This window comes from Bombina bombina, chromosome 5, assembly GCF_027579735.1.
Source record: "Bombina bombina isolate aBomBom1 chromosome 5, aBomBom1.pri, whole genome shotgun sequence".
NCBI lineage: Eukaryota > Metazoa > Chordata > Amphibia > Anura > Bombinatoridae > Bombina > Bombina bombina.
In genome coordinates, this window is record NC_069503.1 from 661776081 (window position 1) to 661803826 (window position 27746).

A 27746-nucleotide genomic window follows, 5' to 3' on the forward strand; every position below is an offset into this window, starting at 1 on the left:
TTATGACTACATATCTGGGGGCCTATCTATCAAAGTGTCAACCGCAAATACACCAGAATTCTGCGTCGTAATTGTTGCAAGATTGATCCGATCTAGTTATCAAACTTTCAAGACCGGCAAATGTTGAAATTTGTGACGTAACAGATGATCCGCCGGTCTCAATCCAATGCAGATTGATGCTTACATCATTACAGATGTTCGGAATACATATTCAGCTCTATCTGAAACTTTTTCCCAGTTATCAAACTTTTGACAGGTATGATTGCGGCTATTCGGACGCATCGTACCTGGTTTTCAATCCGCCACCCTGGAGGCCGCGGATGCCATAGAAATCAATGGGAGTCTGAAAGCAGCAAAAGCTTATGAATGATGCTGCAAGACAAAGAAATATAACCCATTGATTTCTACGGTAGAAAAAAAGTAAAGTTTACACCTAACACCCTAGCATATACCCCAAGTCTAAACACCCCTAATCTGCTGCCCCTGACATCGTCGCAACCTAAATAAAATGTATTAACCCCTATTCCGCCACTCCCCAACATTGCCGCAACCTAAACAAAGTTATTAACCCCTATCCTGCTGCTCCCCGCCACCGCCGCCACTAAATAAACATATTAACCCCTAAACCTCTGGCCTCCCACATCACTACCACTAACTACACCTATTAACCTCTAAACCATCAGCCCCCCACATCAGCAAAAACTAAATTAAGCTAGTAACCCCTAAACCTAACAACCCCCTAACTTTAATTTAAAATTACAACATCCCTATCTTAAAGGGACAATCAACACCAGAATTTTTTGTTGTTTAAAAAGAAAGATAATCCCTTTATTACCCATTCCCCAGTTTTGCATAACCAACACAGTTATAATAATACACGTTTTACCTCTAATAATTATCTTGTATCTAAGCTTCTGCTGACTGCCCCCTTATTTCAGTTCTTTTGACAGACATACAGTTTAGCCAATCAGTGCTCACTCCTAGGTCACTTTACGTGCATGAGCTCAATGTTATCTATATGAAACATGTGAACTAATGCCCTCTAGTGGTCAAAATGTATTCAGATTAGAGGCAGGTCTAAGAAATTAGCATATGAACCTTCTAGTTTTAGCTTTCAACTAAGAATACCAAGAAAACAAAGCAAAATTGGTGATAAAAGTAAATTGGGAAGTTGTTTAAAATTGCATGCCCTATTTAAAACAAGAAAGTTTTTTTTGGACTTGACTGTCCCTTTAATATAAATTAAAGCTTACCTGTATAATTAAAATAAACTATTTTAAACTATTAATTAACCTACCCGAACTATTATACTACAATTAAATTAAACTACCAATTAAATAAACTAAATTACATATTAAGAAACCTAACCCTACTCAAATTATTTAAATATACAATTAAACATTTTTAAAAGTACTAAATTACAGAATAAAACAAACACTAATTTACAAAAAAAACAAAACACTAAAATACGAAAAATTAAAAACAAATTATCAAAAATAAAAAAGAATTACACCTAATCTAATAGCCCTATAAAAATAAAAAAGCACCCCCAAAATAACCCCCCCTAGCCTACAATAAACTGCCAATGGCCCTTAAAAGGGCCTTTTGTGGGGCATTGCCCCAAAGATAACAGTTCTTTTACCTGTAATGTTTACTTGTATATTTAAATAATTTGAATTTGTAATTTAGTTTATTTAATTGGCAGTTTAATTTAATTGTAGTATAATAGTTAGGGTAGGTTAATTAATAGTTTAAAATAGTTTATTTTAATTCTACAGGTAAGTTTTAATTTATATAAAGATTGGGATCTTGTAATTTGGTTTAAGGGTTACTAGCTTAATTTAGTTTGGGATGTGGGAGGCCTGAGGTTTAGGGGTTAATACGTTTATTTAGTGACAGTGGTGTCGGGAAGCAGCGTGATAGGGGTTAATAACTTTATTTAGGTTGCAGCGATGTTGGGGTGCGGCGGGATAGGGGTTAAACATTTTAGTATAGTGGCAGCGTTTAGTGACAGGGTATAAATAAAGTTGGGAAAAAGCCGAATAGATGAGAAATCGATGACTGCTAGTTAACAACAGTCTGATGCTCATCGCTGCATACTTTTTGCATGCTTTTTTCATAAATAAGGAGAGCGTATTGAGATACGCGGCAGCGATGTTAGGCGAGTGTATTGATGCCGGCGAATGCAACATAGTTGACAACATAGTTGACAGCTTGATGCATATCCCCCTTTGCATCAACTTACCTTACGCAAACATCAGATTTTAGGAGTCTATGCCTATGTTACTCAAATACAAGTTAACTACTTATTAAAACTGAAGTTGTGGCACAGCACTATTTTGTCATTTATGCAGAAAACTAGTGGAAATCAAATGTCTAACCCTTAAACTATTAGAGAAATGTTAAAGTAACCAATTTTGATTCTGTGGAAATGTCATTTATCTTATTTTGACAAAAATCATTCAACCAAATGTCATCTATTTTTATACTCAAACAATTCTACTATTTATTTGGATATATGCAAGTGTTATTATCTCAGAAAAACAAAGATGTATGAGGCTGTCATCAACAGAAAAATTGAATTTGCTGCCAATGTTTTGTTATTACTATGAAAATCAACTGGCAAATTTAAGGACAAGACTTGAATGACTGGAGGTCTTATGATTTATGTATATTTTGAGGCATGTGATAGGAGATTATTTAGAGCTACCAGTCTCTCAAAAATAGAACAAATGCTAAGAAATATAGCATATAATATAGGGCCATTTATTTAAATGATTAAACATGTTGCTTTTAAATAAATACAAAATGTATGCTTACCTAATAAATGTATATATTTTAAGATGGTGAAAGTCCACAAGTCCATTCCTTCTGGGATTCAGCTTCTGGCCACTAGGAGGAGGTAAAGACTCCTTAACCCCCCCCCCCCCCCCACCTCACTGATAGGCCTTTCTTATGTATAGCCAAGTAAGGAGAAGTAGAAAGGTAGGAAAGGACAGAACAGGGAAATAAGGAGCAAAACTGGAACTAAAATTAAAAAAAAAATTAAAATAAGAATAGGGCAGGCCTTGTGGACTCTCGCCACCTCGAAAGAAGTTAATTTATCAGGTAAGCATACATTTTGTCCATTACTTCAGTTACTTCCTTGAGAAATGAAGGTGGAATAAAACATTTTGAAAAGGAAGGCACCTCATTTCTAGACACTGCTGCCTGGAGAACTGTGCTACCAAAAGCTGTTTCTGAAGAAGCAAAAACATCAAAGTGGTAGAATTTAGTAATGGTTTGTAGAGGTGACCATGTTTCTGCCTTGCAAATGTTTTCTACAGAAGCTTGATTTTTATATGCCCAGGAAGTGGAAACTGATTTGGTAGAGTGAGCAGTAATACACTTTTGAGGAGATGTTCCTGCCTCCAAGAAAGCGTTGTGGATCAAATAATTTAACCAAGAAGTTGAAGTAACGGCCGCAGCCTTCTGACATGAGAAATGAATGAACAGGCTAGAGGATGGCCTAAAATATTTTGTAGCCTAAAGATAAAACTTTAAGGCTCTAACTACATCCAAATTGTGTAGAAGCTGCTCTTCCGTATTCTTACGGCTAGATTTGGAGTTTTGTCAGTAACGACCCGAAAAGCTAACACCGGCTTTTTTCTGGCCGCACCATAAAAATAACTCTGGTATTGAGAGTCCACATAAAGGCTGCGTTAGGCTCCAAAAAAGGAGCGTAGAGCATATTTAACGCAGCTTCAACTCTCGATACCAGAGTTGCTTACGCAAGCGGCCAGCCTTAAAAACGTGCTCGTGCACGATTCCCCCATAGGAAACAATGGGGCTGTTTGAGCTGAAAAAAAACCTAACACCTGCAAAAAAGCCGCGTTCAGCTCCTAACGCAGCCCCATTGTTTGCTATGCAGAAACACTTCCTACGTCTGCACCTAACACTCTAACATGTACCCCGAGTCTAAACACCCCTAACCTTACACTTATTAACCCCTAATCTGCCGCCCCCGCTATCGCTGACCCCTGCATATTATTATTAACCCCTAATCTGGCGCTCCGTAAACCCGCCGCTACTTACATTATCCCTATGTACCCCTAATTGGCTGTTCCGATCAGCCAATAGAATGCAAGCTCAATCTGATTGGCTGATTGGATCAGCCAATCGGATTGAACTTGATTCTGATTGGCTGATTCCATCAGCCAATCAGAATATTCCTACCTTAATTCCGATTGGCTGATAGAATCCTATCAGCCAATCGGAATTCGAGGGACGCCAACTTGGATGACGTCCCTTAAAGGAACCATCATTCTTCAGTTGGACGTCACCGGAAGAAGATGGGTCCGCGGTGGAGGTCTTCAGGATGGAGCCGGTCGTCATCGGATGAAGATAGAAGATGCCGCTTGGATCAAGATGGTTGCCGGTCCGGATCGCCTCTTCTTCCCGGATAGGATGAAGACTTTGGAGCCTCTTCTGGACCTCTTCAGCCACCGGATGATGGATCGCCAGCCTCCGCTTGGGTTGGATGAAGATTTTGGAGCCAGGACAGATCGGTGATACCTGGTGAGGTGAAGACAAGGTAGGATGATCTTCAGGGTCTTAGTGTTAGGTTTATTTAAGGGGGGTTTGGGTTAGATTAGGGGTATGTGGGTGGTGGGTTGTAATGTTGGGGGGGGTATTGTATGTTTTTTTTTTACAGGCAAAAGAGCTGAACTTCTTGGGGCATGCCCCGCAAAGGGCCCTGTTCAGGGCTGTTAAGGTAAAAGAGCTTTGAACTTAATTTAGAATAAGGTAGGGCATTTTTTATTTTGGGGGTCTTTGTTATTTTATTAGGGGGCTTAGAGTAGGTGTAATTAGTTTAAAATTGTTGTAATATTTTTCTTATGTTTGTAAATATTTTTTTATTTTTTGTAACTTAGTTCTTTTTATTTTTTGTACTTCATTGTAGTTATTTGTAGGAATTGTATTTAATTTATTTATTGATAGTGTAGTGTTAGGTTTAATTGTAGGTAATTGTAGGTATTTTATTTAATTAACTTAATGATAGTATAGTGTTAGGTTTAATTCTAACTTAGGTTAGGATTTATTTTACAGGTAATTTTGTAATTATTTTAACTAGGTAACTATTAAATAGTTCTTAACTATTTAATAGCTATTGTACATGGTTAAAATAATTACAAAGTTGCCTGTAAAATAAATATTAATCCTAAAATAGCTACAATGTAATTATAATTTATATTGTAGCTATATTAGGATTTATTTTACAGGTAAGTATTTAGCTTTAAATAGGAATAATTGATTTAATAAGAGATAATTAATTTTGTTAGATGTAAATTATATTTAACTTAGGGGGGTGTTAGTGTTAGGGTTAGACTTAGCTTTAGGGGTTAATACATTTATTAGAATAGCGGTGAGCTCCAGTCGGCAGATTAGGGGTTAATAATTGAAGTTAGGTGTCGGCGATGTTAGGGAGGGCAGATTAGGGGTTAATACTATTTATTATAGGGTTAGTGAGGCGGATTAGGGGTTAATACCTTTATTATAGTAGCGCTCAGGTCCGCTCGGCAGATTAGAGGTTAATAAGTGTAGGCAGGTGGAGGCGATGTTGTGGGGGGCAGATTAGGGGTTAATAAATATAATATAGGGGTCGGCGATGTTAGGGCAGCAGATTAGGGGTACATAGGGATAATGTAGGTGGCGGCGCTTTGCGGTCGGCAGATAAGGGGTTAATTATTGTAGGTAGCTGGCGGCGACGTTGTGGGGGGCAGATTAGGGGTTAATAAATATAATACAGGGGTCGGCGGTGTTAGGGGCAGCAGATTAGTATATACATAAGTATAACGTAGGTGGCGGTCGGCAGATTAGGGGTTAAAAAAATTTAATTGAGTGGCGGCGATGTGGGGGGGCCTCGGTTTAGGGGTACATAGGTAGTTTATGGGTGTTAGTGTACTTTAGAGTACAGTAGTTAAGAGCTTTATTAACCGGCGTTAGCCCAAAAAGCTCTTAACTACTGACTTTTTTCTGCGGCTGGAGTTTTGTCGTTAGATTTCTAACGCTCACTTCAGACACGACTCTAAATACCGGAGTTAGAAAGATCCCATTGAAAAGATAGGATACGCAATTGACGTAAGGGGATCTGCAGTATGGAAAAGTTGAGGCTGAAAAGTGAGCGTTAGACCCTTTTTTGAGTGACTCCAAATACCGGAGTTAGCCTAAAACCAGCGTTAGGAGCCTCTAACGCTGGTTTTCACGGCTAACGCCAAACTCCAAATCTAGCCGTTAGTATTTAGACAAAGTGGAGTAACCACAATTTCTCTATTGAAGTTGTTCTTAAAACATCTTATCTTATATTATCTTATCTTGATGAAACAGAAGATAAGGGGGTCACAAGAAAGAGCAGACAATTCAGAGACTATTCTGGCTGAATAGATTGCTAAAACAAACAATACCTTCCAAAACTGAAGCTTAATGTCTTTAGAATGCTTAGGTTCAAACAGAGAAACTAGTAAGATTCTTAAAACCAAATTAAGATTCCAAGGAGAGGAAACTGGCCTGATCACTGGATTTAATCTGACTAAAGCTAAAACAAAATTCTGAACATCTGGAAGTTTAGAGATTTCTCTATGGTATAGAACTGAAATAGCTGAAACTTGATTCTTCAGAGACCTAGCAGATAAGCCCTTGTCTAAACACTCATAAACATTTTGGGAATTCTGAAGGAATGCAAATTAAAACTCTTTACATTTCACACTTGTGGGCTCTCACCCCCTTATGAAAGAAAAAAGTACCACATCTTTAATTGTGTGGAAATCACTGGTTATAACCCAGCACCTTGGTGTTGTTCAAAATGCCTATTGATCACTTGCTTCCCTAGAGGGGCATGACACCCCTTATTAAAATAGGCTGTCTCTCCTCCATATAAGCAATATTATGTAGGAGAATGAGCTAATTTCCCTCATACAGAAAATGCTTTCAGGAGGGGTTGCCTACTTAACAAATAAGGTTTAGTGGCTATCTGATTATGGGTTGACAGGTGCTTTAATGAGTCTTCACTCCCTGATCAAACTGAACTGGTTCCAAGCTGTTCCTAGCAGTTTCACGTGATTACCATGGAAATCACCTGAAAATTAGAGGCACAGATGGTCCCTCATTCAATAAAGGCATATCTGCTCATTTAAGTTATCGTTATCATCCCTCTTTATCTTAAGTGGGAAATATATATATATATATTTTTTTTTAAATATAGTTTTTATTTGAGGTTCAAAAGAAGGCATACAGAGAACTTAAAACATTAAAATACAATATTCGCTGTAATACACACATCACAGGACGAGAAGCTTCAACCATACAGTGTACATTTTTAAAAAACAGAAATCAATAAATATAGCGAATAAATCAAATGCCTAATGATCTGTTACCCTCCTTATTAATATAAGAGGTCACTCATGGGCCTCATCACTATATAGTCCAAGAGAAGGAGGTTAATTCCAATAAAGGAGACCGCTTTTGGGTCTCGACTGATAAACCTAATTTTTCAATACACACTCTAGGATAATCTGTTATGGACACAGCTATGGATATTATTAAGAACATAAGGTGAGTTTAGAATAGCTGGTGTCAATTAGGTGAAATGGTGCTAGTATACACTATTATGTATGATACATATAATTAGGACACCTGCCAGTTATCTTTAAGAATTGCGAGAATCAGCCGTCAGATATATATGTATATAAAACAGAAAGGCAAACTCTCTATATATAGAAAGATAGAATAATATACACACTGTATAAATATATAATTAACGGCTACTAGTTACAAACTAATATGAGTATAAACTACATGACAATATGTGTGTCTCTAAGGGTTCATATATAGTGTTGTCTGTGGGGTGATGAGTTTCTTATCTGGTAATGTGTGGGATAGATACTTATGCATTGGAGTGAGGCAGCCTGTTAATAAAATCTCACAACTACTTAGGCTTTAAACTTAGTGAATCTGAACGATAGCATGAAACAGTATGTAGAAAAGGGAGTAAGGAAAAAGCAATAAGATTACTACAGCAGTTCTAAAGGTAATCTACTACTTTGTCAGCTGGGAATCCACATCATGCATGCGTGAAGGTGTGACTAGTGAAGTATAATGTTGAAGAACATTGCGGGTGCGACAGCTTACAAATAACTTATGGTTGTGGCATTTTGATCATTCCAGCAGCAGTGCTATAGCAGTGTTATAACTGTCTTATAGAGGAAAAGTATCCTAAACACTAGACAACTTAAAGCTGGTAATTATCCACAGTAGAATTATACATAAAAATTCCCAGTCACTCTATGATTTAATAAATGCTCTAGACAGTAGGACAGAAACCCATCATGTGATATAACAGCAGTATAGAGGTTACGAGTATTAACATTTAAATATCAAACCAGCCAAGTATGCTTGCCGTAGCTCTAGTGGGAGTAGTGTACTCCTATTGCGGTAGGACCTTAGGGTGGAAGATAGTGAAATAATGTGATCCTATTATGCTATGGAGACACATATTAGTGCCCAAACGCTCAGCTTATTGCACTGCCTCGGCCGCAGGCAGCTCTATAATATGTTGGGCACCTCTTGGGTATGGGAAGGGCTACAGTCTCTCTCTTGTGCATACAAGCAAACTGACAGTATATCAGAATGTGGATTTCCATAGAGTTGGTTTCTCAAATAGTATATAATATCTACAATAGTGGAAATACCCAGGTAAGCCTACTAGACCCAGCTTAATGTCCTCTCAGTATCTGAAGGTGTTATGAACCAACACCAAAGAGACAAGCACACATAGTTCCAACCTATCCATGAATACATGCATCTAAACATAGAAAGCTAGGCTAGAGGGAAACTTGAATTGTAATTAGATTGCTCATAACATAAAGACATAGAATATTTTAAGGGATTAACACTGATATCGAGCAGCCTCATATCAGTCCACACATTGAAAGTTACAAGTTACCCCACTCCAGATCTGTCCATCAGAGGCCAATATCCCTTATAAGTGAAGGAGTTTAGTGTGGTGGGCCATAGGAGATTGAGCAGAAAGGATGCGGTAACAGCAACGTCCCCCACACCTCTGAATGAAGTCCCAGGAACATCGCAGCTCTGTGTCAACAAAAGTAGGTACCGTTGCCTAGTATGTGCTCCAGAGGTGGGATTCAAAGATTTCCTTAGCGATGGCTGCCCTGTAACCTCCGTGCGTGCACGCTGCATTCCATCTGAGCTCTGCGATGTCTGAGAGCCAGAAGACCTCGGCAGTGGCTGTATTAGGGCGGCAATCTTCTGCTGACCCGAGGCTTTAAGCATTGCGGGTGTTGCTCTAGCAGATCGCACTGCTGCTTCGGGGCTCATTATTGCAGGCTCAACCTCCATAAGTATGATAGCTCTGCAGCCATCTCCCCCCTCTGCCTTGGGGAACTGTTCAATCACACCGCGGGGCGTGCAACTAGAGTCTAAGGCCACATTAACATTTAGGGAGGCAAGTGGCTGGTACCGGGGCCCCAAGGCACCGCCACCCCCATGCCCCTTGCGTGCACATATGGGTTCTTCCACTAGCGGCCCAAGGCGGAAAGCTGCATCCAAGGTCTCAGAGAAGGCCTTTTGGTAGGTATCCAGCAGATCGCTGATTGCTGTCAGAAGGAAGTGTTCCATCTTATCGCCGCTATAGTTGGATGTTGATGGCGGGTGTATAGTATGAAGGAAATGGGGAAAGGAAAAAAAGGTGCTCTCAGGGCACTTAATAACGACAGAGCTCCAAGGATACTCTGCCGGGGGGTTAAGTAGGAAGCCGCAACCTCATTTAGTCTCTGGTATGTGCTGATTGTAAGGAAACTCATAAAATTTAGCTGCATTCAGATGGGCTTTATCTTCTCTATCAAGATCCGCAGTTATTACTGCTTGATGTATGGTGAAAAGGCAGATTTTTAGAAGATTAGTCTGTAGGTTTGTAGCAGCTAGCTGAAATGCGACCTGTCATGGCCGTCTCCCGGAAGTTCCCCCAATATATATTTTTTTGATACCTCCTCCACAACAAATTTCTCTGGTGACTACAATTTCTCTGCATCAAGGGGGAGAAGACTCCTTGCTTCATCAAAACTCTGGTTTTGTTTGCTAATGCAAAGTGATTACCATTTTAAAGCCACCTGTATGACCTGTCAATTTACAGCAAAGACTGACTCCTCTCTATCAGGCACTGCACAACACACTTGCTATGATCCACCCACATACAATTTCCAGATGGTTTTGTGATCTGTTCCTATAGAAGCATATAGAGAAGCTAGAGCTTACCGGTGAAATGCTGAATCGAAAATGTGTTTACAGGGATAATGCTCGAAAAAGGTTAAGTATAATCTACTGCCACAAAACTATTAAGAGCCTAAACTAAAACAACAGCACTCTACACAGTTCTTTCCATATCCAAGCACAAAAATAAATTGAAAGGTTGCAATATTGTTACCCTTGTACATCAAGGACATCGGACTGTTGATAATTAAGAGTCATCGATGTTGCGGATATTCTGTTTTTTCCAACTTTATTTATACCATTTGATTACTGCCCATGAACAAGAACATTTTTTCTAAAGCTAATCTTTTATTTTTCATCTGGTAATGTCCAAGAAATAGCTAGATTTATACCTGAAAAAAACAATAATATCTCATATAAAGTTATTTTTCTATTTATTTGTTATACAAAAAATATGATATATGATATTTTCACATAAATTAATATGTATTTGTATTTCTATAAATCATGATATGCCTATCTCATGTTTTTTTCTTTTTTTTTTTTTAATGATTATTAATGCTAGAATTTGCACATATATCTTTGCACATACTTTTGAAACACAAACAAATATAATATGTAATCAGGGTATCATATGTAATTGTTTGCAATCAATGGATATTTTAAGAGCTGGGCCAGTTTTTTCTCTGCACCTGCGTAACCCTTCCTGATTGCAGTCTAGTTTGAAACACCACCCCTACACAGGTGTTAAAAATGGGATGGCATATAAGATGACATTTCTTAATGAAAATGAAATTCAAGAGAAGGAATAAAAACATTGAAAATAGCATGACAGTAAAGAGGTGATTTTAATTTCTGCTGTATCTGATTCATGACCGTTTAATGTTTGGTAGGCTATCCCTTTGAACTATCATCTTAAGATTATATTGAATCAAACATCATTCAATTATTAAAATCATTGTCAGAAATATTACACTGTGTGGCCTAATGTCATCATCAATGTTTATCTTTAATACTAATTTCACATATACATACATGCAAAGTATAATACACAATGTAACAAATGGCACTTACAAGTCCTGATGAGTGATCAATGACTCAAGTATAGAGCAATTTAATTAGTTAGTGATAGTAGAAAATGTATATTTCAATCAGATTGTCTGATTTCATTAATCATGTGATTATGCATTTACCAATAAGAATTCAAAAAGACAAGGGGATCCTCATAGTGAACTCCATGTGGTTAATGTATAAGAGGTAATAGAATATAACTCACAATTTGTGATGGCACCTGAGTTAAGCAGAGTGCAAACAGATGGGCTTATGCTCACAGTTGTCAGCTTACTGGATACTTTTATCTAGATGGAACAGGAACAGTTACTCATAGTTAGTCTGGACATCTATTGGTTGACTTTTCACAAAACACTGGAATGCTCCAAAAGTAAAACAAGGGTAACAGAGACACTTAAGTGGATGATAACCAATACAGACACCTCAGAGTGAAGTGTTAAAAACAAGGCTTTATTGCTATGCGTTTATCGACCCAAAACAGTGGTCGTTTCATCAGGCAAAAGACATTATCTTTATGTTCATTATAATATTGGACTGGTTCTTCATCGAAAAAGTGTTTGGGTGGAGCAGAGGCTGCATGAGAATTCACATGAATATTTTCATGACGAGGTGTCATATTTGTAACCTGTGCTTTGTGGTTATGCTTCATTTTATTGTTTATTTTTTTGTTATTTAGTACTTTAAACCATCCACCAAACTTGGAGCAATAATATTGTTCCCTTGCTTTGTAATTAGAGACAAAAATGTAACATAATTCACAAGTAGGGTAACATCTCCCTAATTTACTTTTATTATCTAATATGCTTCATTGTCTTGCAGCATTGAACATAACCTTTCTGTGTTTTCAGACTCCAATTGAAGCCTATGGCATTTGCAGCCTCAAGGGTGGAGGTTTGAACAATAGGTATGCTGCGTCGGAAAAGACGCGAACGTACCTGTTGAATGTTTGATAAATTGGGAAGACGGTTAAATGGAGTCAAATGTGACGGCGGACGATAAGTATTCCGCTCGAATAACACAAGCATCGATATCGCGGGAACGTATATATTACATCACACATTTCAACATTTGACAATCTTGAAGTTTTGTTAAATATATCGGAACAACTTTGCGTCTAATTTGACTCGGACTTCCAGCGCATTATCAGTTGAAGTTTTGATAAATTGGCCCCTAAGTATTTATTAAATATTTACTTTTTTTCCGTTTAACTTTAAAAAAAAATCACCTGTAGCTGTGTACTTACCTTTACTGCACTGGAGAGCTGCGCTAACCTGCTCCTCTTCTTCACAGAGTCCCGGCAGTGCTAATAGGAGGTTGCACTCTAGGACTCCAGAAGGCTTAGTACGGCTGTGACTCAGTGAAAAAGAGTGGGATAACGTGGATCTCCAGCATGCTAAAGGTAAACGTTTTAACCAGTATTTATCAGTATACTAATATACTAATTTCATGGAAACAACATGAATATCTTTCAATTAACGAATTAGCACGAATGTACCTGCCTACTGGAAATTGAAAAGCTGTGGTTAAGTCATTGTAACGGCTCATACAGGACTCCATAAACCTCAAAACTGGTCTCTAAGGTTTTATTTTAATACAATTTCAAGACTTTAAACAAAGAACATTGATTTTGTACATACTGTAGAAAAATGCACACTAATGCCATTTTGGATTAAAGGGATAGTGTACTGAATGGTTTACCCATGGTGTGTTTACAATTACTTGTTACACCATTGCTTCTTTATTTATATTTTGCATATTAAATAACTGCGTCTGTTAATTAATATCATAACTTAATTGAACGAACTGGGATTGCAGGGAAAGCAGATCTAATTAGCTTATTTCTATATTTACACACAATCCTCCTTATCGTTTCTCTCACTGTATACAACGTTAGACTAATGATCGAAAGTGCCACAAGGTGGCAAGATATTCAAAAGGGATCAGTCGTCATGTCGAGAAATCTGGCATAATATTCCAAGCTGATGAAACCATTGTTTAACGGAAGCATTGCAGAGAGGTGTTTTACTATACATCTCAATGGGTGGCAATGCTGGCGATATATTCCAAGCAGCATCCACACCTACATTGACAATGTAAAATAAAGGATTCCATTTACAAATATCACACAAACAAGTAAACATACAGCAGTCTACAAGAATTAAAAGAATAAAGAAACAATGTATTATAAAAAACATTAATACATGTGTTTATTCCTTATTTTTTTAATGTAAATACAGCAATCCAATAAATATGATAGATGGCCCTACACTATTAATCCCTAACATGACCTCAGGCCCATCTCACCATAGCCCATCTAAGCTATTAACCCCTTCTGCAATATCAGGCCCACTGCATCCTATCCCCTTTAAGCTAGTATCTCCTTCCACGCCCTTACACACTGCACACCTTAACTCCACTAAACTATATACCCCTTACATTGTCTAACCCCCAACAGAGCATAACCCCTTAACATTGTCTCACCCCCATTGCACCCTAATGGAATTTGATTTATTTTTATTGGCTAATTTCATAAATCTATCAGCAAATAGAATTTTTTTTTCCTATTTGCTGATTTAAAAAAACACTCAACTGGGGGGCAGAGTTAACCGCCAAGCTAAGTGGCAGCATGAGAGGAGATAATTAGCTTCCTAATCTAGTAGAAACCTAGCTCCATTGCCCTATCTAACACTTATTGACAGGTGAATACTTTCAAGCTGACACATTGGCCAGTTGGAGCACCCTGCAGCTGAACGTAGCTGACTTTAACTGCCTACCGGCCGCAATCATATGACTGAGCCGCTAAGGACATGCGCTACAACTGACAGTAGCACGGGTAGACCCAAGCCTAACTAACAGCTCCGGAGGGTCGGGGCTTCACTCGGGAGCACTCGCAGCTGCAGGGCAAATAGGCCTGAGACATGAATAGGAAGAAGATCCGTTCGTAAGTGCAACGGCTGATACTCGCCCACGCCATCGGACACGCCAAGAAAGCCTGACCTACCATCGTTCTGGTCCTCAGCCACCCATCGATCCCCGGGCACCAACACTCTGACTGCAGGAAGACTCTACCGCAGATATCCACGGCCGATTACCGAGGCTAGAGGGGAGGACCGGTGAAACATCTTCGCCTGTGGAGTGGCGCGAACGGCCACCATCTTGGCCCATCTAACTTCTGGGGCAACTAGAGCAGCATCCCCATATCTATTGATTACCGATCCGGAGGGCCAGGGCTCCACTCTGGATTCGGTACCTGCTAAGGACAGAAGGTCCGCCAGACAAGTGGCTCCTAGTTTCAGCAGCCTAACCAAGCCCTACATCCGGCACTGACTCCACGCTACAGGAGGCTGAAAAAGAGGTAACACTACCATATGGGGCTAAAGTGCAGGGAGTGATCTTTCCCTCTTTTCACATATATCTCCTCAGGGCTTAGAATAGGCCATGACAGGGCGCCATATAAAGTTGTTGACATCACAAACCATAGTGATAGGAGTAACATAGTAACATAGTAACATAGTAGATAAGGTTGAAAAAAGACTGAAGTCCATCGAGTTCAACCTATACAAATCTAAGTTGAGGCCCTCTGAACTTGCCCACATAAACATTTACTCCCTGGGGCCTGTACCGATATGGTCATAAGACCTGAACATTTCCTTGCTGGTCATCATATATCTGAGGTGCAACCCAAACAAGTTAGCTATAGAAACTAACAGAAAAAAGATACTAGGTAAGCACTCAAATGACCCCCAATTTACTGGAGTTGGAAAAAGAATCACACAAATTAAAACATAAATCTTTATTAGAATTAATTTAAAATATGGGTTGATATGGGTTGTTGATTGTAGACATACAGTGATAACTGTTAGGATTATTATCACAAAGTAATTTACCAAGGTGAATTGTGTAAATCTATTACTTTATCCAGCCTACAGAGGGGTATTCTCTTACTATTAATAGAGGCGGAAGTGTGCTTGAAAGGTATTATAGTGTTAACTACATAACACTATATTATGACAAATGATATGTAGCCAATCATATGCTATAATAATAATTGTGTAATTTCACATTTTTACTCTATTGCCTCACTTTACCTATGCTTTGAATACACGTAGCTATTATCACGCTTTTTTCGTGATGAATTACATTAATTATCATGCTGCATAAGGAATGAATGAGTGCTGTTTTTGTAGATAGTATACACTACTTCAATTTCACTCCACTGAATCTAATTCAAATTTATAAATGACTGACAATCCTAGCCGTGGATCCTCCAATCTGCCAATAGACAGTATTATAATAATTGGTTCCAAAACATAATATCCAGTCCCTGTACTGGGAATACCAGACCAGCATTTTAGTTTTAAAAAACCCATATTTTAAATTAATTCTAATAAAGATTTATGTTTTAATTTGTGTGATTCTTTTTCCAACGCCAGTAAATTGGGGGTCATTTGAGTGCTTACCTAGTATTTTTTTTCTGTTAGTTTCTATAGCTAACTTTTTTGGAATGTAACTTTGTTGATACATAGCACCTAACCACATTAACTGTAAAATATTAAGGCCATTGACCTTATTACAGAACGGTAAAAGACCCAACGTAAAATCTACGAGTGGTGCCATCTACTCTATTTGAATCTAAACTGCAACCCAAACAAGCCAGTGGCCTAACATACTACACTGTATAGTTTTAAGCAGTTTCAAGAATTTTCAAGCACCTACTTGACATTGCTCCTCCACTCTCCTATACTTTGAAGAGAAAGGGGTCGCAGGTCTCTCTCCTCCCTTTCCTGTTGGCCCATTTTGCCCATGGGTCATACCCCGATTACTTTACCCTTACATAGCTCAGAAGGAGCACTTTCCCAGGAGGGAGACCTCTGCTCCTACTCCTAGCCAGATCAACAAGCAAGAAACAGCCTTTTATCAAGCTTCTACCCTCTTTAGTGGTTGGGATCTACATAATTTGAAGGGACCCCTCTTCCTCCTACGTGACTTGCTATTGAGCTTCTCAATTCAGATACAGGGGTCACCAAAGACATGGCAGATCATCCAGGGCATAGTACAACTACACTTAAACAGGGCTACAGCACACTGAGATCTCACCACATCCAGAGAAAACTTTGGGGAACTAGGTAGCGCACTGTAGCCTAAACACTATTGTCCCTGTGCACTAAGCCTGATCTGAACCAACTTCGCCTGCCTGAAAGTGACCACATCCACCTGGGCACATTGCTGAACCTTTCCCCCCTCTCGTCTCAGAGAACCCTAGGGCCATATGATTTTACTTTCACAAAAATGGGGTGCTAGTTGTGCTGATGTTGGAGGGGAGCCACGAGACACTAAGTTCTCTTTTTGTGTGTGTGTGTGTGTTTTCTCACCAGCTCACTCTCTTACTCTGTTTTTTTGGAACTTACTCCATTGTCACTGTCTGGCATTCTAGTGCCTGGAGAAGGCCCTGTTTCAATGGCGCAACCAATGGAAAAAAAGGACAGTGGCAGACCATTTTAACCCCCTACCTCTCTCCACAGTAGAGGACTCTCAAGACGGTCTTGCCATGTCCCAAACTACATCTGATACCATTGCCACAACTTTCCAAGCACTACAAGATGCGGCTCAACCGAATGTGACTCCTGCCTTTATACTAGACTCTCTCAAATCCTTATTAGAGGCACATCATTCCTCCTTCCAAACCCAAATTACTGCTTCTATGGCTGATTTGCGGAGAGATCTTACTTCTACTTCAGAACGGCTAGATACTGTGGAAAGAAAACAGGAAGAAATGGTAGTAGACTAGGCCAATGTCTTATCCTATGCTCAAAATCTAGCAGAGCAACTAACCATCCTGGAAGATAAAATGACGGATATGGAGGACCCCTCCCGCTGCAATAATCTGCGGTTGCGGGGAATTCCAGAAAGTGTGGCCCCTGGTGAGCTACTATCATTTCTAATGGAGTTTTTTGGATGTTTGGCTCCTCCTTCCAACCCAAACGAAGGCCTTATTGACAGGGCCCACAGGGCTTTGTGCCCACAATGGTATCATTTCCATATATCCTACCTATGTTATTGTCATGCTGAGACGATGTATATGTGTTTTTTAGGGGGGTCTCCCTTTTTTTTTTTTGGCTGGGATTCTTTAGAATTAATCTCCCATAGGTCAGGTCTCCCTCCCATTGCACAAGTTAAATTGAGCCTTAGATCTACAGGGAGATAACATATTTATGGGGGTGACTCTACCTAGATTAGTTCTCCTTGGGAGTTAGTGGAGCGCCTCTGTCTCCCCTGTCTTGGTTATATGGCCACTAACAGTAATGGACACCTCTGTCTCCCCTGTCTTAGTTATATGGCCAGTAACAGTAATGGGCACTCTAGCCCCTCAGAATCAGAGTGAACTCTAACCCCATATATAGTGTGATACTGATTTTCCCATACCCTGGTACACTGGCCCGGTACTTTTACTCTAAAGTTCTTATATTCATACACTCCTTACTGGACCTTACCCAATTGCTAGACACTCTCCTAGCTGTACCAGGACTGGGGGGGGGGGGATAGCAAACTGTTGGTCATATGCTTAGTTTCATTACCCAATGTTTCTACTGTCCTAGCTCTGACGCCACATAGGCACAACGGTTCTATTCATATAGAATTTAAGCAAAGGTCATATGTTTTGATAGGTCATGTTCATGTACCAGCAATATTTTACTGATGTATATCTACTGTTTGACTGTTATTGTGTCAAAGGTCATATGTTATGTTAGGTCATACTCATGTACCAGCATTATCCTACTGATATATATCTACTGTTTGACTGTTATAATGCTCAGTGAGCTAAGTTATATATAGATAAAATGTTACTTTACTCTGCGCCTACTATTGATCCTCTCTCCCAAATGTTGATATATCGGCCTCATTTACTTATCAGTATAACATGTTTTTTTTTCCATAATTTTCTGCCGTGTTCTCTGTGAGTCCTATGTTGTCCTGTTTGGTTTTCTTCTTATTGTTTGTTTTGATCTGTTTAGTTTGTTGTGATCCTGTGTGTCTCGTCTTGTCTCGTTGTACATTGATTTGTGTCCTTCTAATTTATTTTGTCACCCAATGGGTCTCCCCTCCCCCCTTTTTAGCTATTGCTATCATCTAGCCGTCAACTCTCGTTGGTTCTTGTTTTCTCCCCCCCCTTCAAAGTACTCTGAATTCCATTATCTTCCTCAAATACTGCACAACCTTACCAGATAAAGTGCTAATACGATTATCTTCAGACCCTCGCTGAGTGTCCTTTGACCCTTCCCTCCTCTCTGACTTTTCTCTCCTTTTTTTTTTTTATTTATTTATTTTTTCTCTCCCCTTCAGTAGCCTATAATACAATGCCATATAACTGTATTACTCAAAACTTTAGGGGGCTAAATTCCCCAACCAAGCGTAGTATTTTCCTGCGGTCTCTATAAAAGTAGACCCACCTGTTTTTTTTTACAAGAAACCCACTGGCTAAGAGGTACAAGAATTCCCAACCAATCCAAGCTGTTCCCTGTTGTTGAGGCGGCAAGCTTTTCTCAAAAATCGAGAGGGGCTGCTATTCTTATCCACAAAGATATTTCTTATGAAAACATTCATGTTGAAGCTGACCCACTAGGTAGATACCTTATCCTCATTTGCAGACTTGACAGGGTTATTTATACTCTGGCTTCATACTATAGCCCTAACAAACAGCACATCCGAGTGTTACGCAAATTCCTAAATAAATTAGAGTGCATGTGCCAAGGTTTCCTTCTCATTGCAGGGGATTTTAACATTGTTTGTGATCCCCAGCTTGACAAGAAATTGAATAACTCCCGCAAATCCGATAAGGCATTATCCGACCTTTCACACAAATTTAAGAATCTCATGTCCCAGTTTAATCTGTTCGATATCTGGTGTGCTCTCAACGCGTCCCCACATGATTATACCTATTTCTCCTTGGTCCACTGTTCTTATTCGCAAATAGATTTCTTCTTTTGCGAATGAAGACTTTTGGATTGTGTAACTAGTTCATGGATTCCTCCTTTAAAATCACCACTGGAATTGCAGTGTTCCCCGACATGGCGGCTCTCGTCGACCATATTCTCCAATCCGAATACTGCTGCTTCCATTGATAGAGATTTGGCGGAGTTTTTTGAGGTGAATGATACTGGTGCGGTAGATGATTTCACAATATGGGCCTCGTTGAAGACCTACATACAGAGATCCTTTATCAAAATAGCGGCGGCACAAAAGAAACGCAAAGGGGAGACTCTAGCTCAACTGCTGGTGAATCTCCGTAAATTGTCCACAGAACATAAAACTAACCCTACGCCCTGACTGTCTAAGCAGCTCACACACCTTAAGTTAAGGATAGTCTAGTTGGAAACTGAATGAACAGCTGATAGACTTCTTAGGGTTAAAGAGATATATTATTATAAAGGCAATAAAGCCGACAGGCTTTTAGCCAACAAGCTACAACAACGGATAGCGGCGGCCCACATTCATTCTTTGCAAGTAAAGAGGCAACATATCACCAACCCAAAAGATATAGGTACAGCTTTTGCTGACTATTATTCTTCTCATACAACCCAGACCACAGCCCTGTCCGCAGATGACCTGACGGTACTGGTTTCAGACCCCGTTGAGATTTGCATTAGCTAGCTAGCTATTACAAACTTAATGTATATAAAACAGAAGCATATGCTATCCATATACCTGAAGACACTCTTTCCACTCTCAGGAGTGTGTATAAATTTCAGTGGTCCACATCACACGTTAAACATTTAGGTGTCTACTTGTCGCACAACATTTCAACCATAATTACCATGAACTTCTCTCCCCTACTGTCCAATATCGCAACGTCCACAGAGGCATGGAATGTTCCATCGCTATCCTGGATGGGGCGAATAGCGGCCTTCAAAATGAGTCTTCTTCCCAGATTGACCTATCTGTTTAGATCCTTACCTATTCCAGTCCCTAGGTCCTTGATCCGCAAATTTCAACAGCAGTGCAATAAATTTATCTGGCACAATAAAGTCCCTAGAATTGCTACCAGTACTCTGCAACAACCTATATTCTCCGGAGGGGAAGCAGCTTCTAATATACTCCACTACCACGAGGCTGCTAGGCCATCTCAGATAATGCAATGGGGTACAGCCACACAGTGTAGATGGGCAGAGATAGAGCAGGCTTTGATTCCATCTGTATATTCTTTGGGGGATTTGATCTGGCTCCCTAAACACTCTAGGCCGCAAGCCCCACTCTTAAACCCCATTATAGCTTAAAAATTGAAATTCTGGGTTAAGATCCATAATCTGACTACCATAGCTCTGCATCCGTCTCAATCCCATATGATAAAGGGGTTGCTTCTTGCATTGCCAGATACTCATCCAACGCTCTGGTCTGACTTAGGTATCACTAAAATTGTAGACCTCTATGATGGTAATCACCTAATCACGTACTAAACCTTTCTCCAGTGGTTTAACCCGTCTTTACCACTACACTTTGAATTCTGGAGATGAAGGAGCTTTTTCCGGTCTTGGGGCTTTGATAGGGGCCCATTGAGAATTAGAACTAAATGGGAAATGAGATGGGATTCAAAAATCTCTTTCAAAAAGTTACTCTCATTCTCATACCAGGATATCTTGCACCCCCCACTCTTTTATAAGTCTCCACTGGTAAAGCACTGGGAATCCTCCCTTGATACGATCCACAAACCACTTTTGTGGAAATCAGCGATCCAGTTAACCAAAAAAAGGACCATTGCATCACCTTATATGAACTGTGTCTCAAAGTCTTACTACAATGGCACATGACGCCTGTCCGTCTGTTTAAAATCTCACACACTAACTCTGCCAAATGCTGGAGAGGTTGCGATTTATTGGGAACTCCACTACACATATGGTGGACTTACCCGATAGTTAGTCCCCTCTGGCAGAAAGCAATTCAACACTGCACCACGAAAAACATCTAAATACCACTCTAACCGAGTGTAGGCCTATTTCACATCCTACCCACAGACTTAACTCTCCCACAAAAATTGTTCTGCATCTATCTATTTCTAGCAATCAAATTATCCATAGCCCGAATGTGGCTTCAGTCAGCCTCACCACTCTGGGAACAGGTTGTAGATACTCTGCGATATATTAAATTGATAGAATCATATGTATCCCGCATACACGGTTCTGAAACCCTCCAAACTCTGATCTGGGATCATAGCCCCATGTGAGGCCTCCCTCTGCCTTCGCTATATAATACCCCAGACTTAAACAATACTTTATACCATAGGGACATGCCCTGTACCAATTATGTCCCTACAGCTGCCTCCCACTTCCCCCCTCCACAGCTGCCTCCCACTTCCCCCCCTCCCCTCTCTCTTTCCTCTCTCTCTTCCCCCTCACTCCCCTTTTCTGTTTTTTTTTTCTCCCCTCCTCCTCTCTCTTTTTCTTCACTCAGTGACACCCGGAGAGTCGATAGCTCCTCTTGGATTAATATCCATTGTTCAATTGAAGATACTGAAGTATATAGATGTACTACTATCTGTTTGAGATATGTTTGCATACCATATGCTAATCCTGGTGTTTCACAGTTATTATGTTACACGCTTGTTGTTTTACATTGTCATAACTTTACATTGTCATAGAGCATAAATGTTTCTTCCTTGATGCTAACTAAGGATGCTGGACCCTGCCTAGTTGGAGGGCTTAGGGTCACTGTAAACAATGGACTGAGTTCACTGAAACAAGCTATTTGTAATAGCCCCTTTGTCGATAATAGCTCTCTGACATTATTGTGTTATATGTATTTACTGTATATGTTTTTCATATATTTTAATTAAAAAAAATATTGACAATGGAGCATCTATCGCCAAGGAGGACCACTGATGACACATCATGAAATATGGAGAAATAAGCTACTGAAACCATTGTTTAAAGGCAGCATCGCTGAGAGGCATTTTACTATACATCTCAATTGGTGGTGATGCTGGCGATATATTCAAAGCAGCATCGCCACCTACATTGACCATGTCAAGTAAAGGATCCAGTTTACATATATCACACATCCAAGTAAACATATAACAGCCTACAAGAATTAACACAAAAAAAGAAGCAATGTATTAATGGAAACCAATAATACATTTGTTTAGTCCTCATTCTTTTAATTTAAATACAGCAAACCAATAAATATGATACATGACCATAAATTTTTAACCCCTTTCCTGACCTCAGGGCCACTGCAACCAAAACCCCTCTAAGCTATTAATGCCTTCTGAAATCTCAGGACCACTGCACTCAAACCCCTCTAAGCCAATAACCCCTTCCATTATCTCAGGCACACTGCATCCTAATCCTTCTTAGCTATTAAACCCTTCCATGACCTCACCCTAACTCCTATAAACTATTAACCCCCTTTCAGCGCCCTTACCCCAGCACACCCTAACCCACTAAACTATTAAGCCCTTACATGATCTCACTCCCAGCCATATTCTAACCCATCTACACTATTAACCCTTTTCGTGACCTTACCTCTAATGGAGTATAACCCCACTACACTATTAAATACTTATGTGGTCTCACCCCAGAGGAGCATAACCCTTCATCCTTTGTAATCAGTCAATATAATCTACTTTTTTCCTATTGACTGATTTAAAAAACAGACAAAACTTTTTTTGAAAATTGAAAAATCAGCCAATAGGATGCCAGCACACCCCTATAAATGGCGAAAACTGACATCCTAAATTGAGTGTGCTGCCGGACAACATGAAGATAGGAGTGGAGAAGAAGAGGAGCATCGGAGGGGTCAATTGCCAAGGAGCTTCACCACAAGGAGCCATTGCCAGATGGGTTAATTGCCACCAAGGATTTTTGCTGCCAGAGGGTATCTATCACAGCTGCTGAGGAGTCATCCCTGCCATGGATGAGCTGTTACAGGGGAGGACTATTGATGACATTGGTGACTTAGAGGACCACTGCTAATGCCACTTAGATCCTTGTGAATTACAAATGGCCCTTCCCAGGTTATTTTTTGCACCTTTTTGCTTGATTTTGTTTTCATCTCAAGGATTACTGTAGATGAACAACTGAAAATATCCTTTTTTCTTTTGGGCCCTTAATTTTTTTGTGGCATTTATTTATTTATTTATTTTCAAATTCCTTAACTGGATTGTACTGGATTACAGCTAATGAAGACTTCAAGATGGTGAGTATGTTTTTTTTTATTATTATTATTACATTGCTATTTTTTGTGTATATTTTTTTCCCAAGGCTTCAGTGGAATTTTTAGGAATTTTTTGGTTAGTGGGTTTTTTTTAGGATTGTTTTTGGTTAGTGTTTTTTAATGTGTTTGGTTAATGTTTTTTTTAGGAATGGAAGTGTTTTTTTTGTAAGATTTTATGGTTGTGGATTTTTATTGTTCTGTATTTTTTTTTTTTACTGCTGTTTTTTTTATTTTTTGGGTTTTGGTGTTTGGTTACTGTAGGGGGTTAATAGTATAGAGAGGTTATGCTACACTGGGGGTAAGGGTGCAGAAGGGTTAATAGCATAGAGAAGTTAGTATGTGCTGAGGTTTGCAGGGGGTAAAGGCACTGAAGGGGTTAATAATAGAGTATTTTTAAAACTATATCATATGTGTCTATACAATGTTTACTGTATTCATATTCTATAGTATAGTTTTCTATTATATCTGTTAACTTTAGGCATGATCATACAAATTGTGTATTGTGTCCTTAGCCATGTTTTTTAACTTATTTTAAGAATGTGATGGTGTGATTGCAATATTCATATTTCATAATATACTTAAAGTACGATTTGTGTTAATGCAATCATTTATTAAGTTTTCAATATTGCATGTATATTATAATTCTAATATTGCAAAGATAATGGCATGATTGTGTTTTTCTTATAATATTGCAACCACACTGTAACAAATGTATTAATGTAGAATACAGTACATTCACAATATTATATGTAAAACACAAGCACAGCATCATGTTTGCAATATTAGAAGTAGAATACACATGCAATATTGAAAACTTAACGCACAACTACAGAAACACAAATCACCTTTTAATAATATAATATATTAATATTGCGATTGTACCACTAAATTAAAAAGTATACATACAATACAAGACTTGTACAATTGTATAGACATATTTCATATACAACATCCTCAGCTCCTATAGTTTTAATTGGACTGTCTTTGTTTTTGGGGGAGGTATCTTTTTTTTAGTATGGTAGATCGAAGACATTATGTATATATAGGCATTCTGTGGGAGTTTTCTGGTTGTTCCATGGGCTGAATTTTAATGGGGAAACATCATCAGTAGTGCAATATATTCCACACACTGCCCTGCAGGTTAGGTACAGGTTTTGCATCATATTTGCCTGGCCCCCTTTTCTGTGGCGAGAATTTCAAGTGTGAGGAATATAGTGTAGGTACAGTAAAAGTATGGTTACAGGTGCATTATTTAAAGTGTTCATAAACAGAAACCATTTTTCAGCAAACACACTGCATGTGCCGTATAGGAACATTTACACAAATACAGCCAATATCAAAATGAAATTAAAAAAAATGTAAAACACTTTTAAAATGATGAATAATACATATTGCAATAATATCTATAATGTATAACCAACTTTCATATTTTATTAAATTGCTTTCATTCTAAGTTAAATAGCTTGCAAAAAAAGAGCAGTAAATGGAAAAAATGACACATTAACCAACAGGAATATCTAAAATATTTTCACACCATAAATCCAGATAATCTCTCTCAATTCCAAGTTTTCTGCTGTATCTACTTATAAGAATATATCAGTGTTACACTGTTCTGTAATATAGTGGTCAGAAAAATGAAGACATATTAATCACTTGATGTTATATAATTAATCAGGTATGTGAATAAGATCAGGCAGTGTCACAGAACACAATACTTATGTCTATTAATTTCAAACTCCCAAAAATGTCTACATGGTAATGACATGTTCTTATTAAAAGTAGATTTCATTCCAGGCGAAAATCTTATAAAATAATTATTTAAAATATTTTGATAATTGTAATTCTACTGGTGAGACAAATTTGTATAATAGATGACATTGGATATAATGTTTGTACATTATCATAGCAATTATTTATTAGGCCTTATACTAGTCACATTTTTAAATGTATCTGATGAAAAGTGCCAGAATTAAATATATAATATATTGCTACTACTGATTCCAATACTACTATGACTAAATTTAATACTACTCTAGAATTGCTACTACTACTAAAATTACTACTAATACAGCTACTGCCACTAATAACAATAATACAAATAAAAATAATGAAAAGAAGACGATAAAGAAATATAACCTTTTTAACAGTTATGATTCCATCCTGAGTATTTTGGTCTGTAATGATCTCAAATGAACCTTCAAAATCTCCATCGATAATGTTATATTCCATTTCAGCATTTTTACCCACATCGGCATCATTGGCTTTAATTCTACCTACTTCTGATCCGACATGTGCTGATTCAAGGGAACTAAGCTGGTAGATACCTGTAAAAAAAGATAATGTTTTATTAGATAAAGTGTAATAATAGCCAGCTCAATAATATATCAAGTAGCATATACAATAACTGTATTACCTTACCCTTTATTTTACAAAATGAGGTTGTTTTGGAGGGAACATCAATTTTAGGATTTTGTAAAATACATATAATAAATTAAAATGGCCATACAATGATTATACATGTACATCTGTCAGAAAGCATTTTACAGTTCTTTAGATGAAGCATAGGAACTGGGAACATTTAAACACACTTATTATTATTAGTATTAACTGGTGTTTACAAAATTAAAAGCCGGCAAAGTCATTATTGAATCTGTGAGATTCTGATTGGCTCACATAATCACATGACCTCTTGGTGCAGCCAAAACTAAACCAATGCTATTGTCTATAAGCAGTGAGTAAACTGCTTAAAATCCTAGCATCTAGCATGGATCCATAGCAATAACAACTTTAATCTCCTAAATATAGAATGATATTTTTCTGAAAGAAATCTTACTCGCTGATAAAGGAGTTTTACTTGTGAACCTCGACAAATTGGAGAATGAAAACACAAATTATTACAATTTGCTCTCATTTTGTTTTGTTTTTGGAGTAGGTGTATATTTGAGGAACCACTTATTTTTAGCTTCTATTTAGTGGTTTATCCCATACGTTTTTAATAGTAATTACTACTGAATACAGTTTTAATGTATTATTATTTTTTCCTAGATACCGGTATCTAATTTTATGTATATACTGTACATAGGAATTGTGTAATAACATTTTTTGGCCTTATAACTATAATTAAAGATTGTTAAGTTTTTTCATTACAATTAAATTATTTTTATAAATATAACTTTCAGACAGCTCTTTCTTTCTTTAAGCTCGCCGGAAACAGCAGTTATGAAGCAGCGGTCTTAAGACTGCTGCTCCTTAACTGGTCTGCCGCCTCTGAGGCTGCGAACATCAATCCGCCTGATCACATACAATTGGGTTAATTGACACTGCCTGCTATCGGCCGATATGCTGCAAATCTGCAGGGGGCGACATTTCACAAGCAGTTCACCAGAACTGGTTGTGCAAAGTTACATGCTGACAGCTTATGCTGTCGGAATTCAGCGATATCGGGCGGACATGATTTGCTACAGCGAATCGTGTCCGACCGTCATTTGGTAAATTGGCCCCAAAGTTTTATAAGTCATTCATAAAAATCTTCATGCTATGTAGCTTTTAAAATTAATATTGGAAATTTAAAAATATCAATATATTAATTATCATTGTAAAAGAACATAGTCCATACTTCTTTTTTCCGATAGGTAAAATACGGCTTTGGGGAAAAAACAGAAAGAAAAACTTTTTTCCTCATTGTTTTCTTATTTTTTGGAAAAGCCTTCCCATCTCTAATTATGACCAGTCAACATTGGGACACCTTGTAAATTGGTGACTGGCTAAGCCCAATATGGCCAAATTGTGTGACTAATATCCCCATTTTAATATAAAATCATGTGGTTTTTGCAGCATTTAAATGGACCGTCAAGTCCAAACTAAACTTTCATGATTCAAATAGAGCTTGTTATTTTAAACAACTTTCCAATTTACTTTTATCACCAATTTTGCTTTGTTCTCTTGGTATTCTTAGTTGAAAGCTAAACCTAGCAAGGCTCATATGCTAATTTCATAGACCTTGAAGGCCTCCTCTAATCTAAATGCATTTGGTCAGTTTTTCACCACTAGAGGGTGTTAGTTCATGTCTGTCATATAGATAACATTGAGCTCACGCACGTGAAGCAACCTAGGAGTCAGCACTGATTGGTTAAAATGCAAGTCTGTCAAAAGAACTGAAATAAAGGGACAGTTTGCAGAAGGTAAAAAGTGTATTAATATAACTGTGT

General features: G+C 38.3%; 1 protein-coding gene across 1 annotated transcript in view; it reads right to left on the reverse strand.

Moving 5' to 3' along the window:
• The window catches only part of LOC128661588 (cadherin-9-like), a 569287-nt gene that overhangs the window by 174669 nt on the left and 366872 nt on the right, over positions 1–27746 (reverse strand). The window contains exon 5 of the mRNA XM_053715826.1: positions 25675–25862. Coding sequence (XP_053571801.1) covers positions 25675–25862 — 188 coding nt within the window. The remainder of the gene's footprint in view (positions 1–25674; positions 25863–27746) is intronic.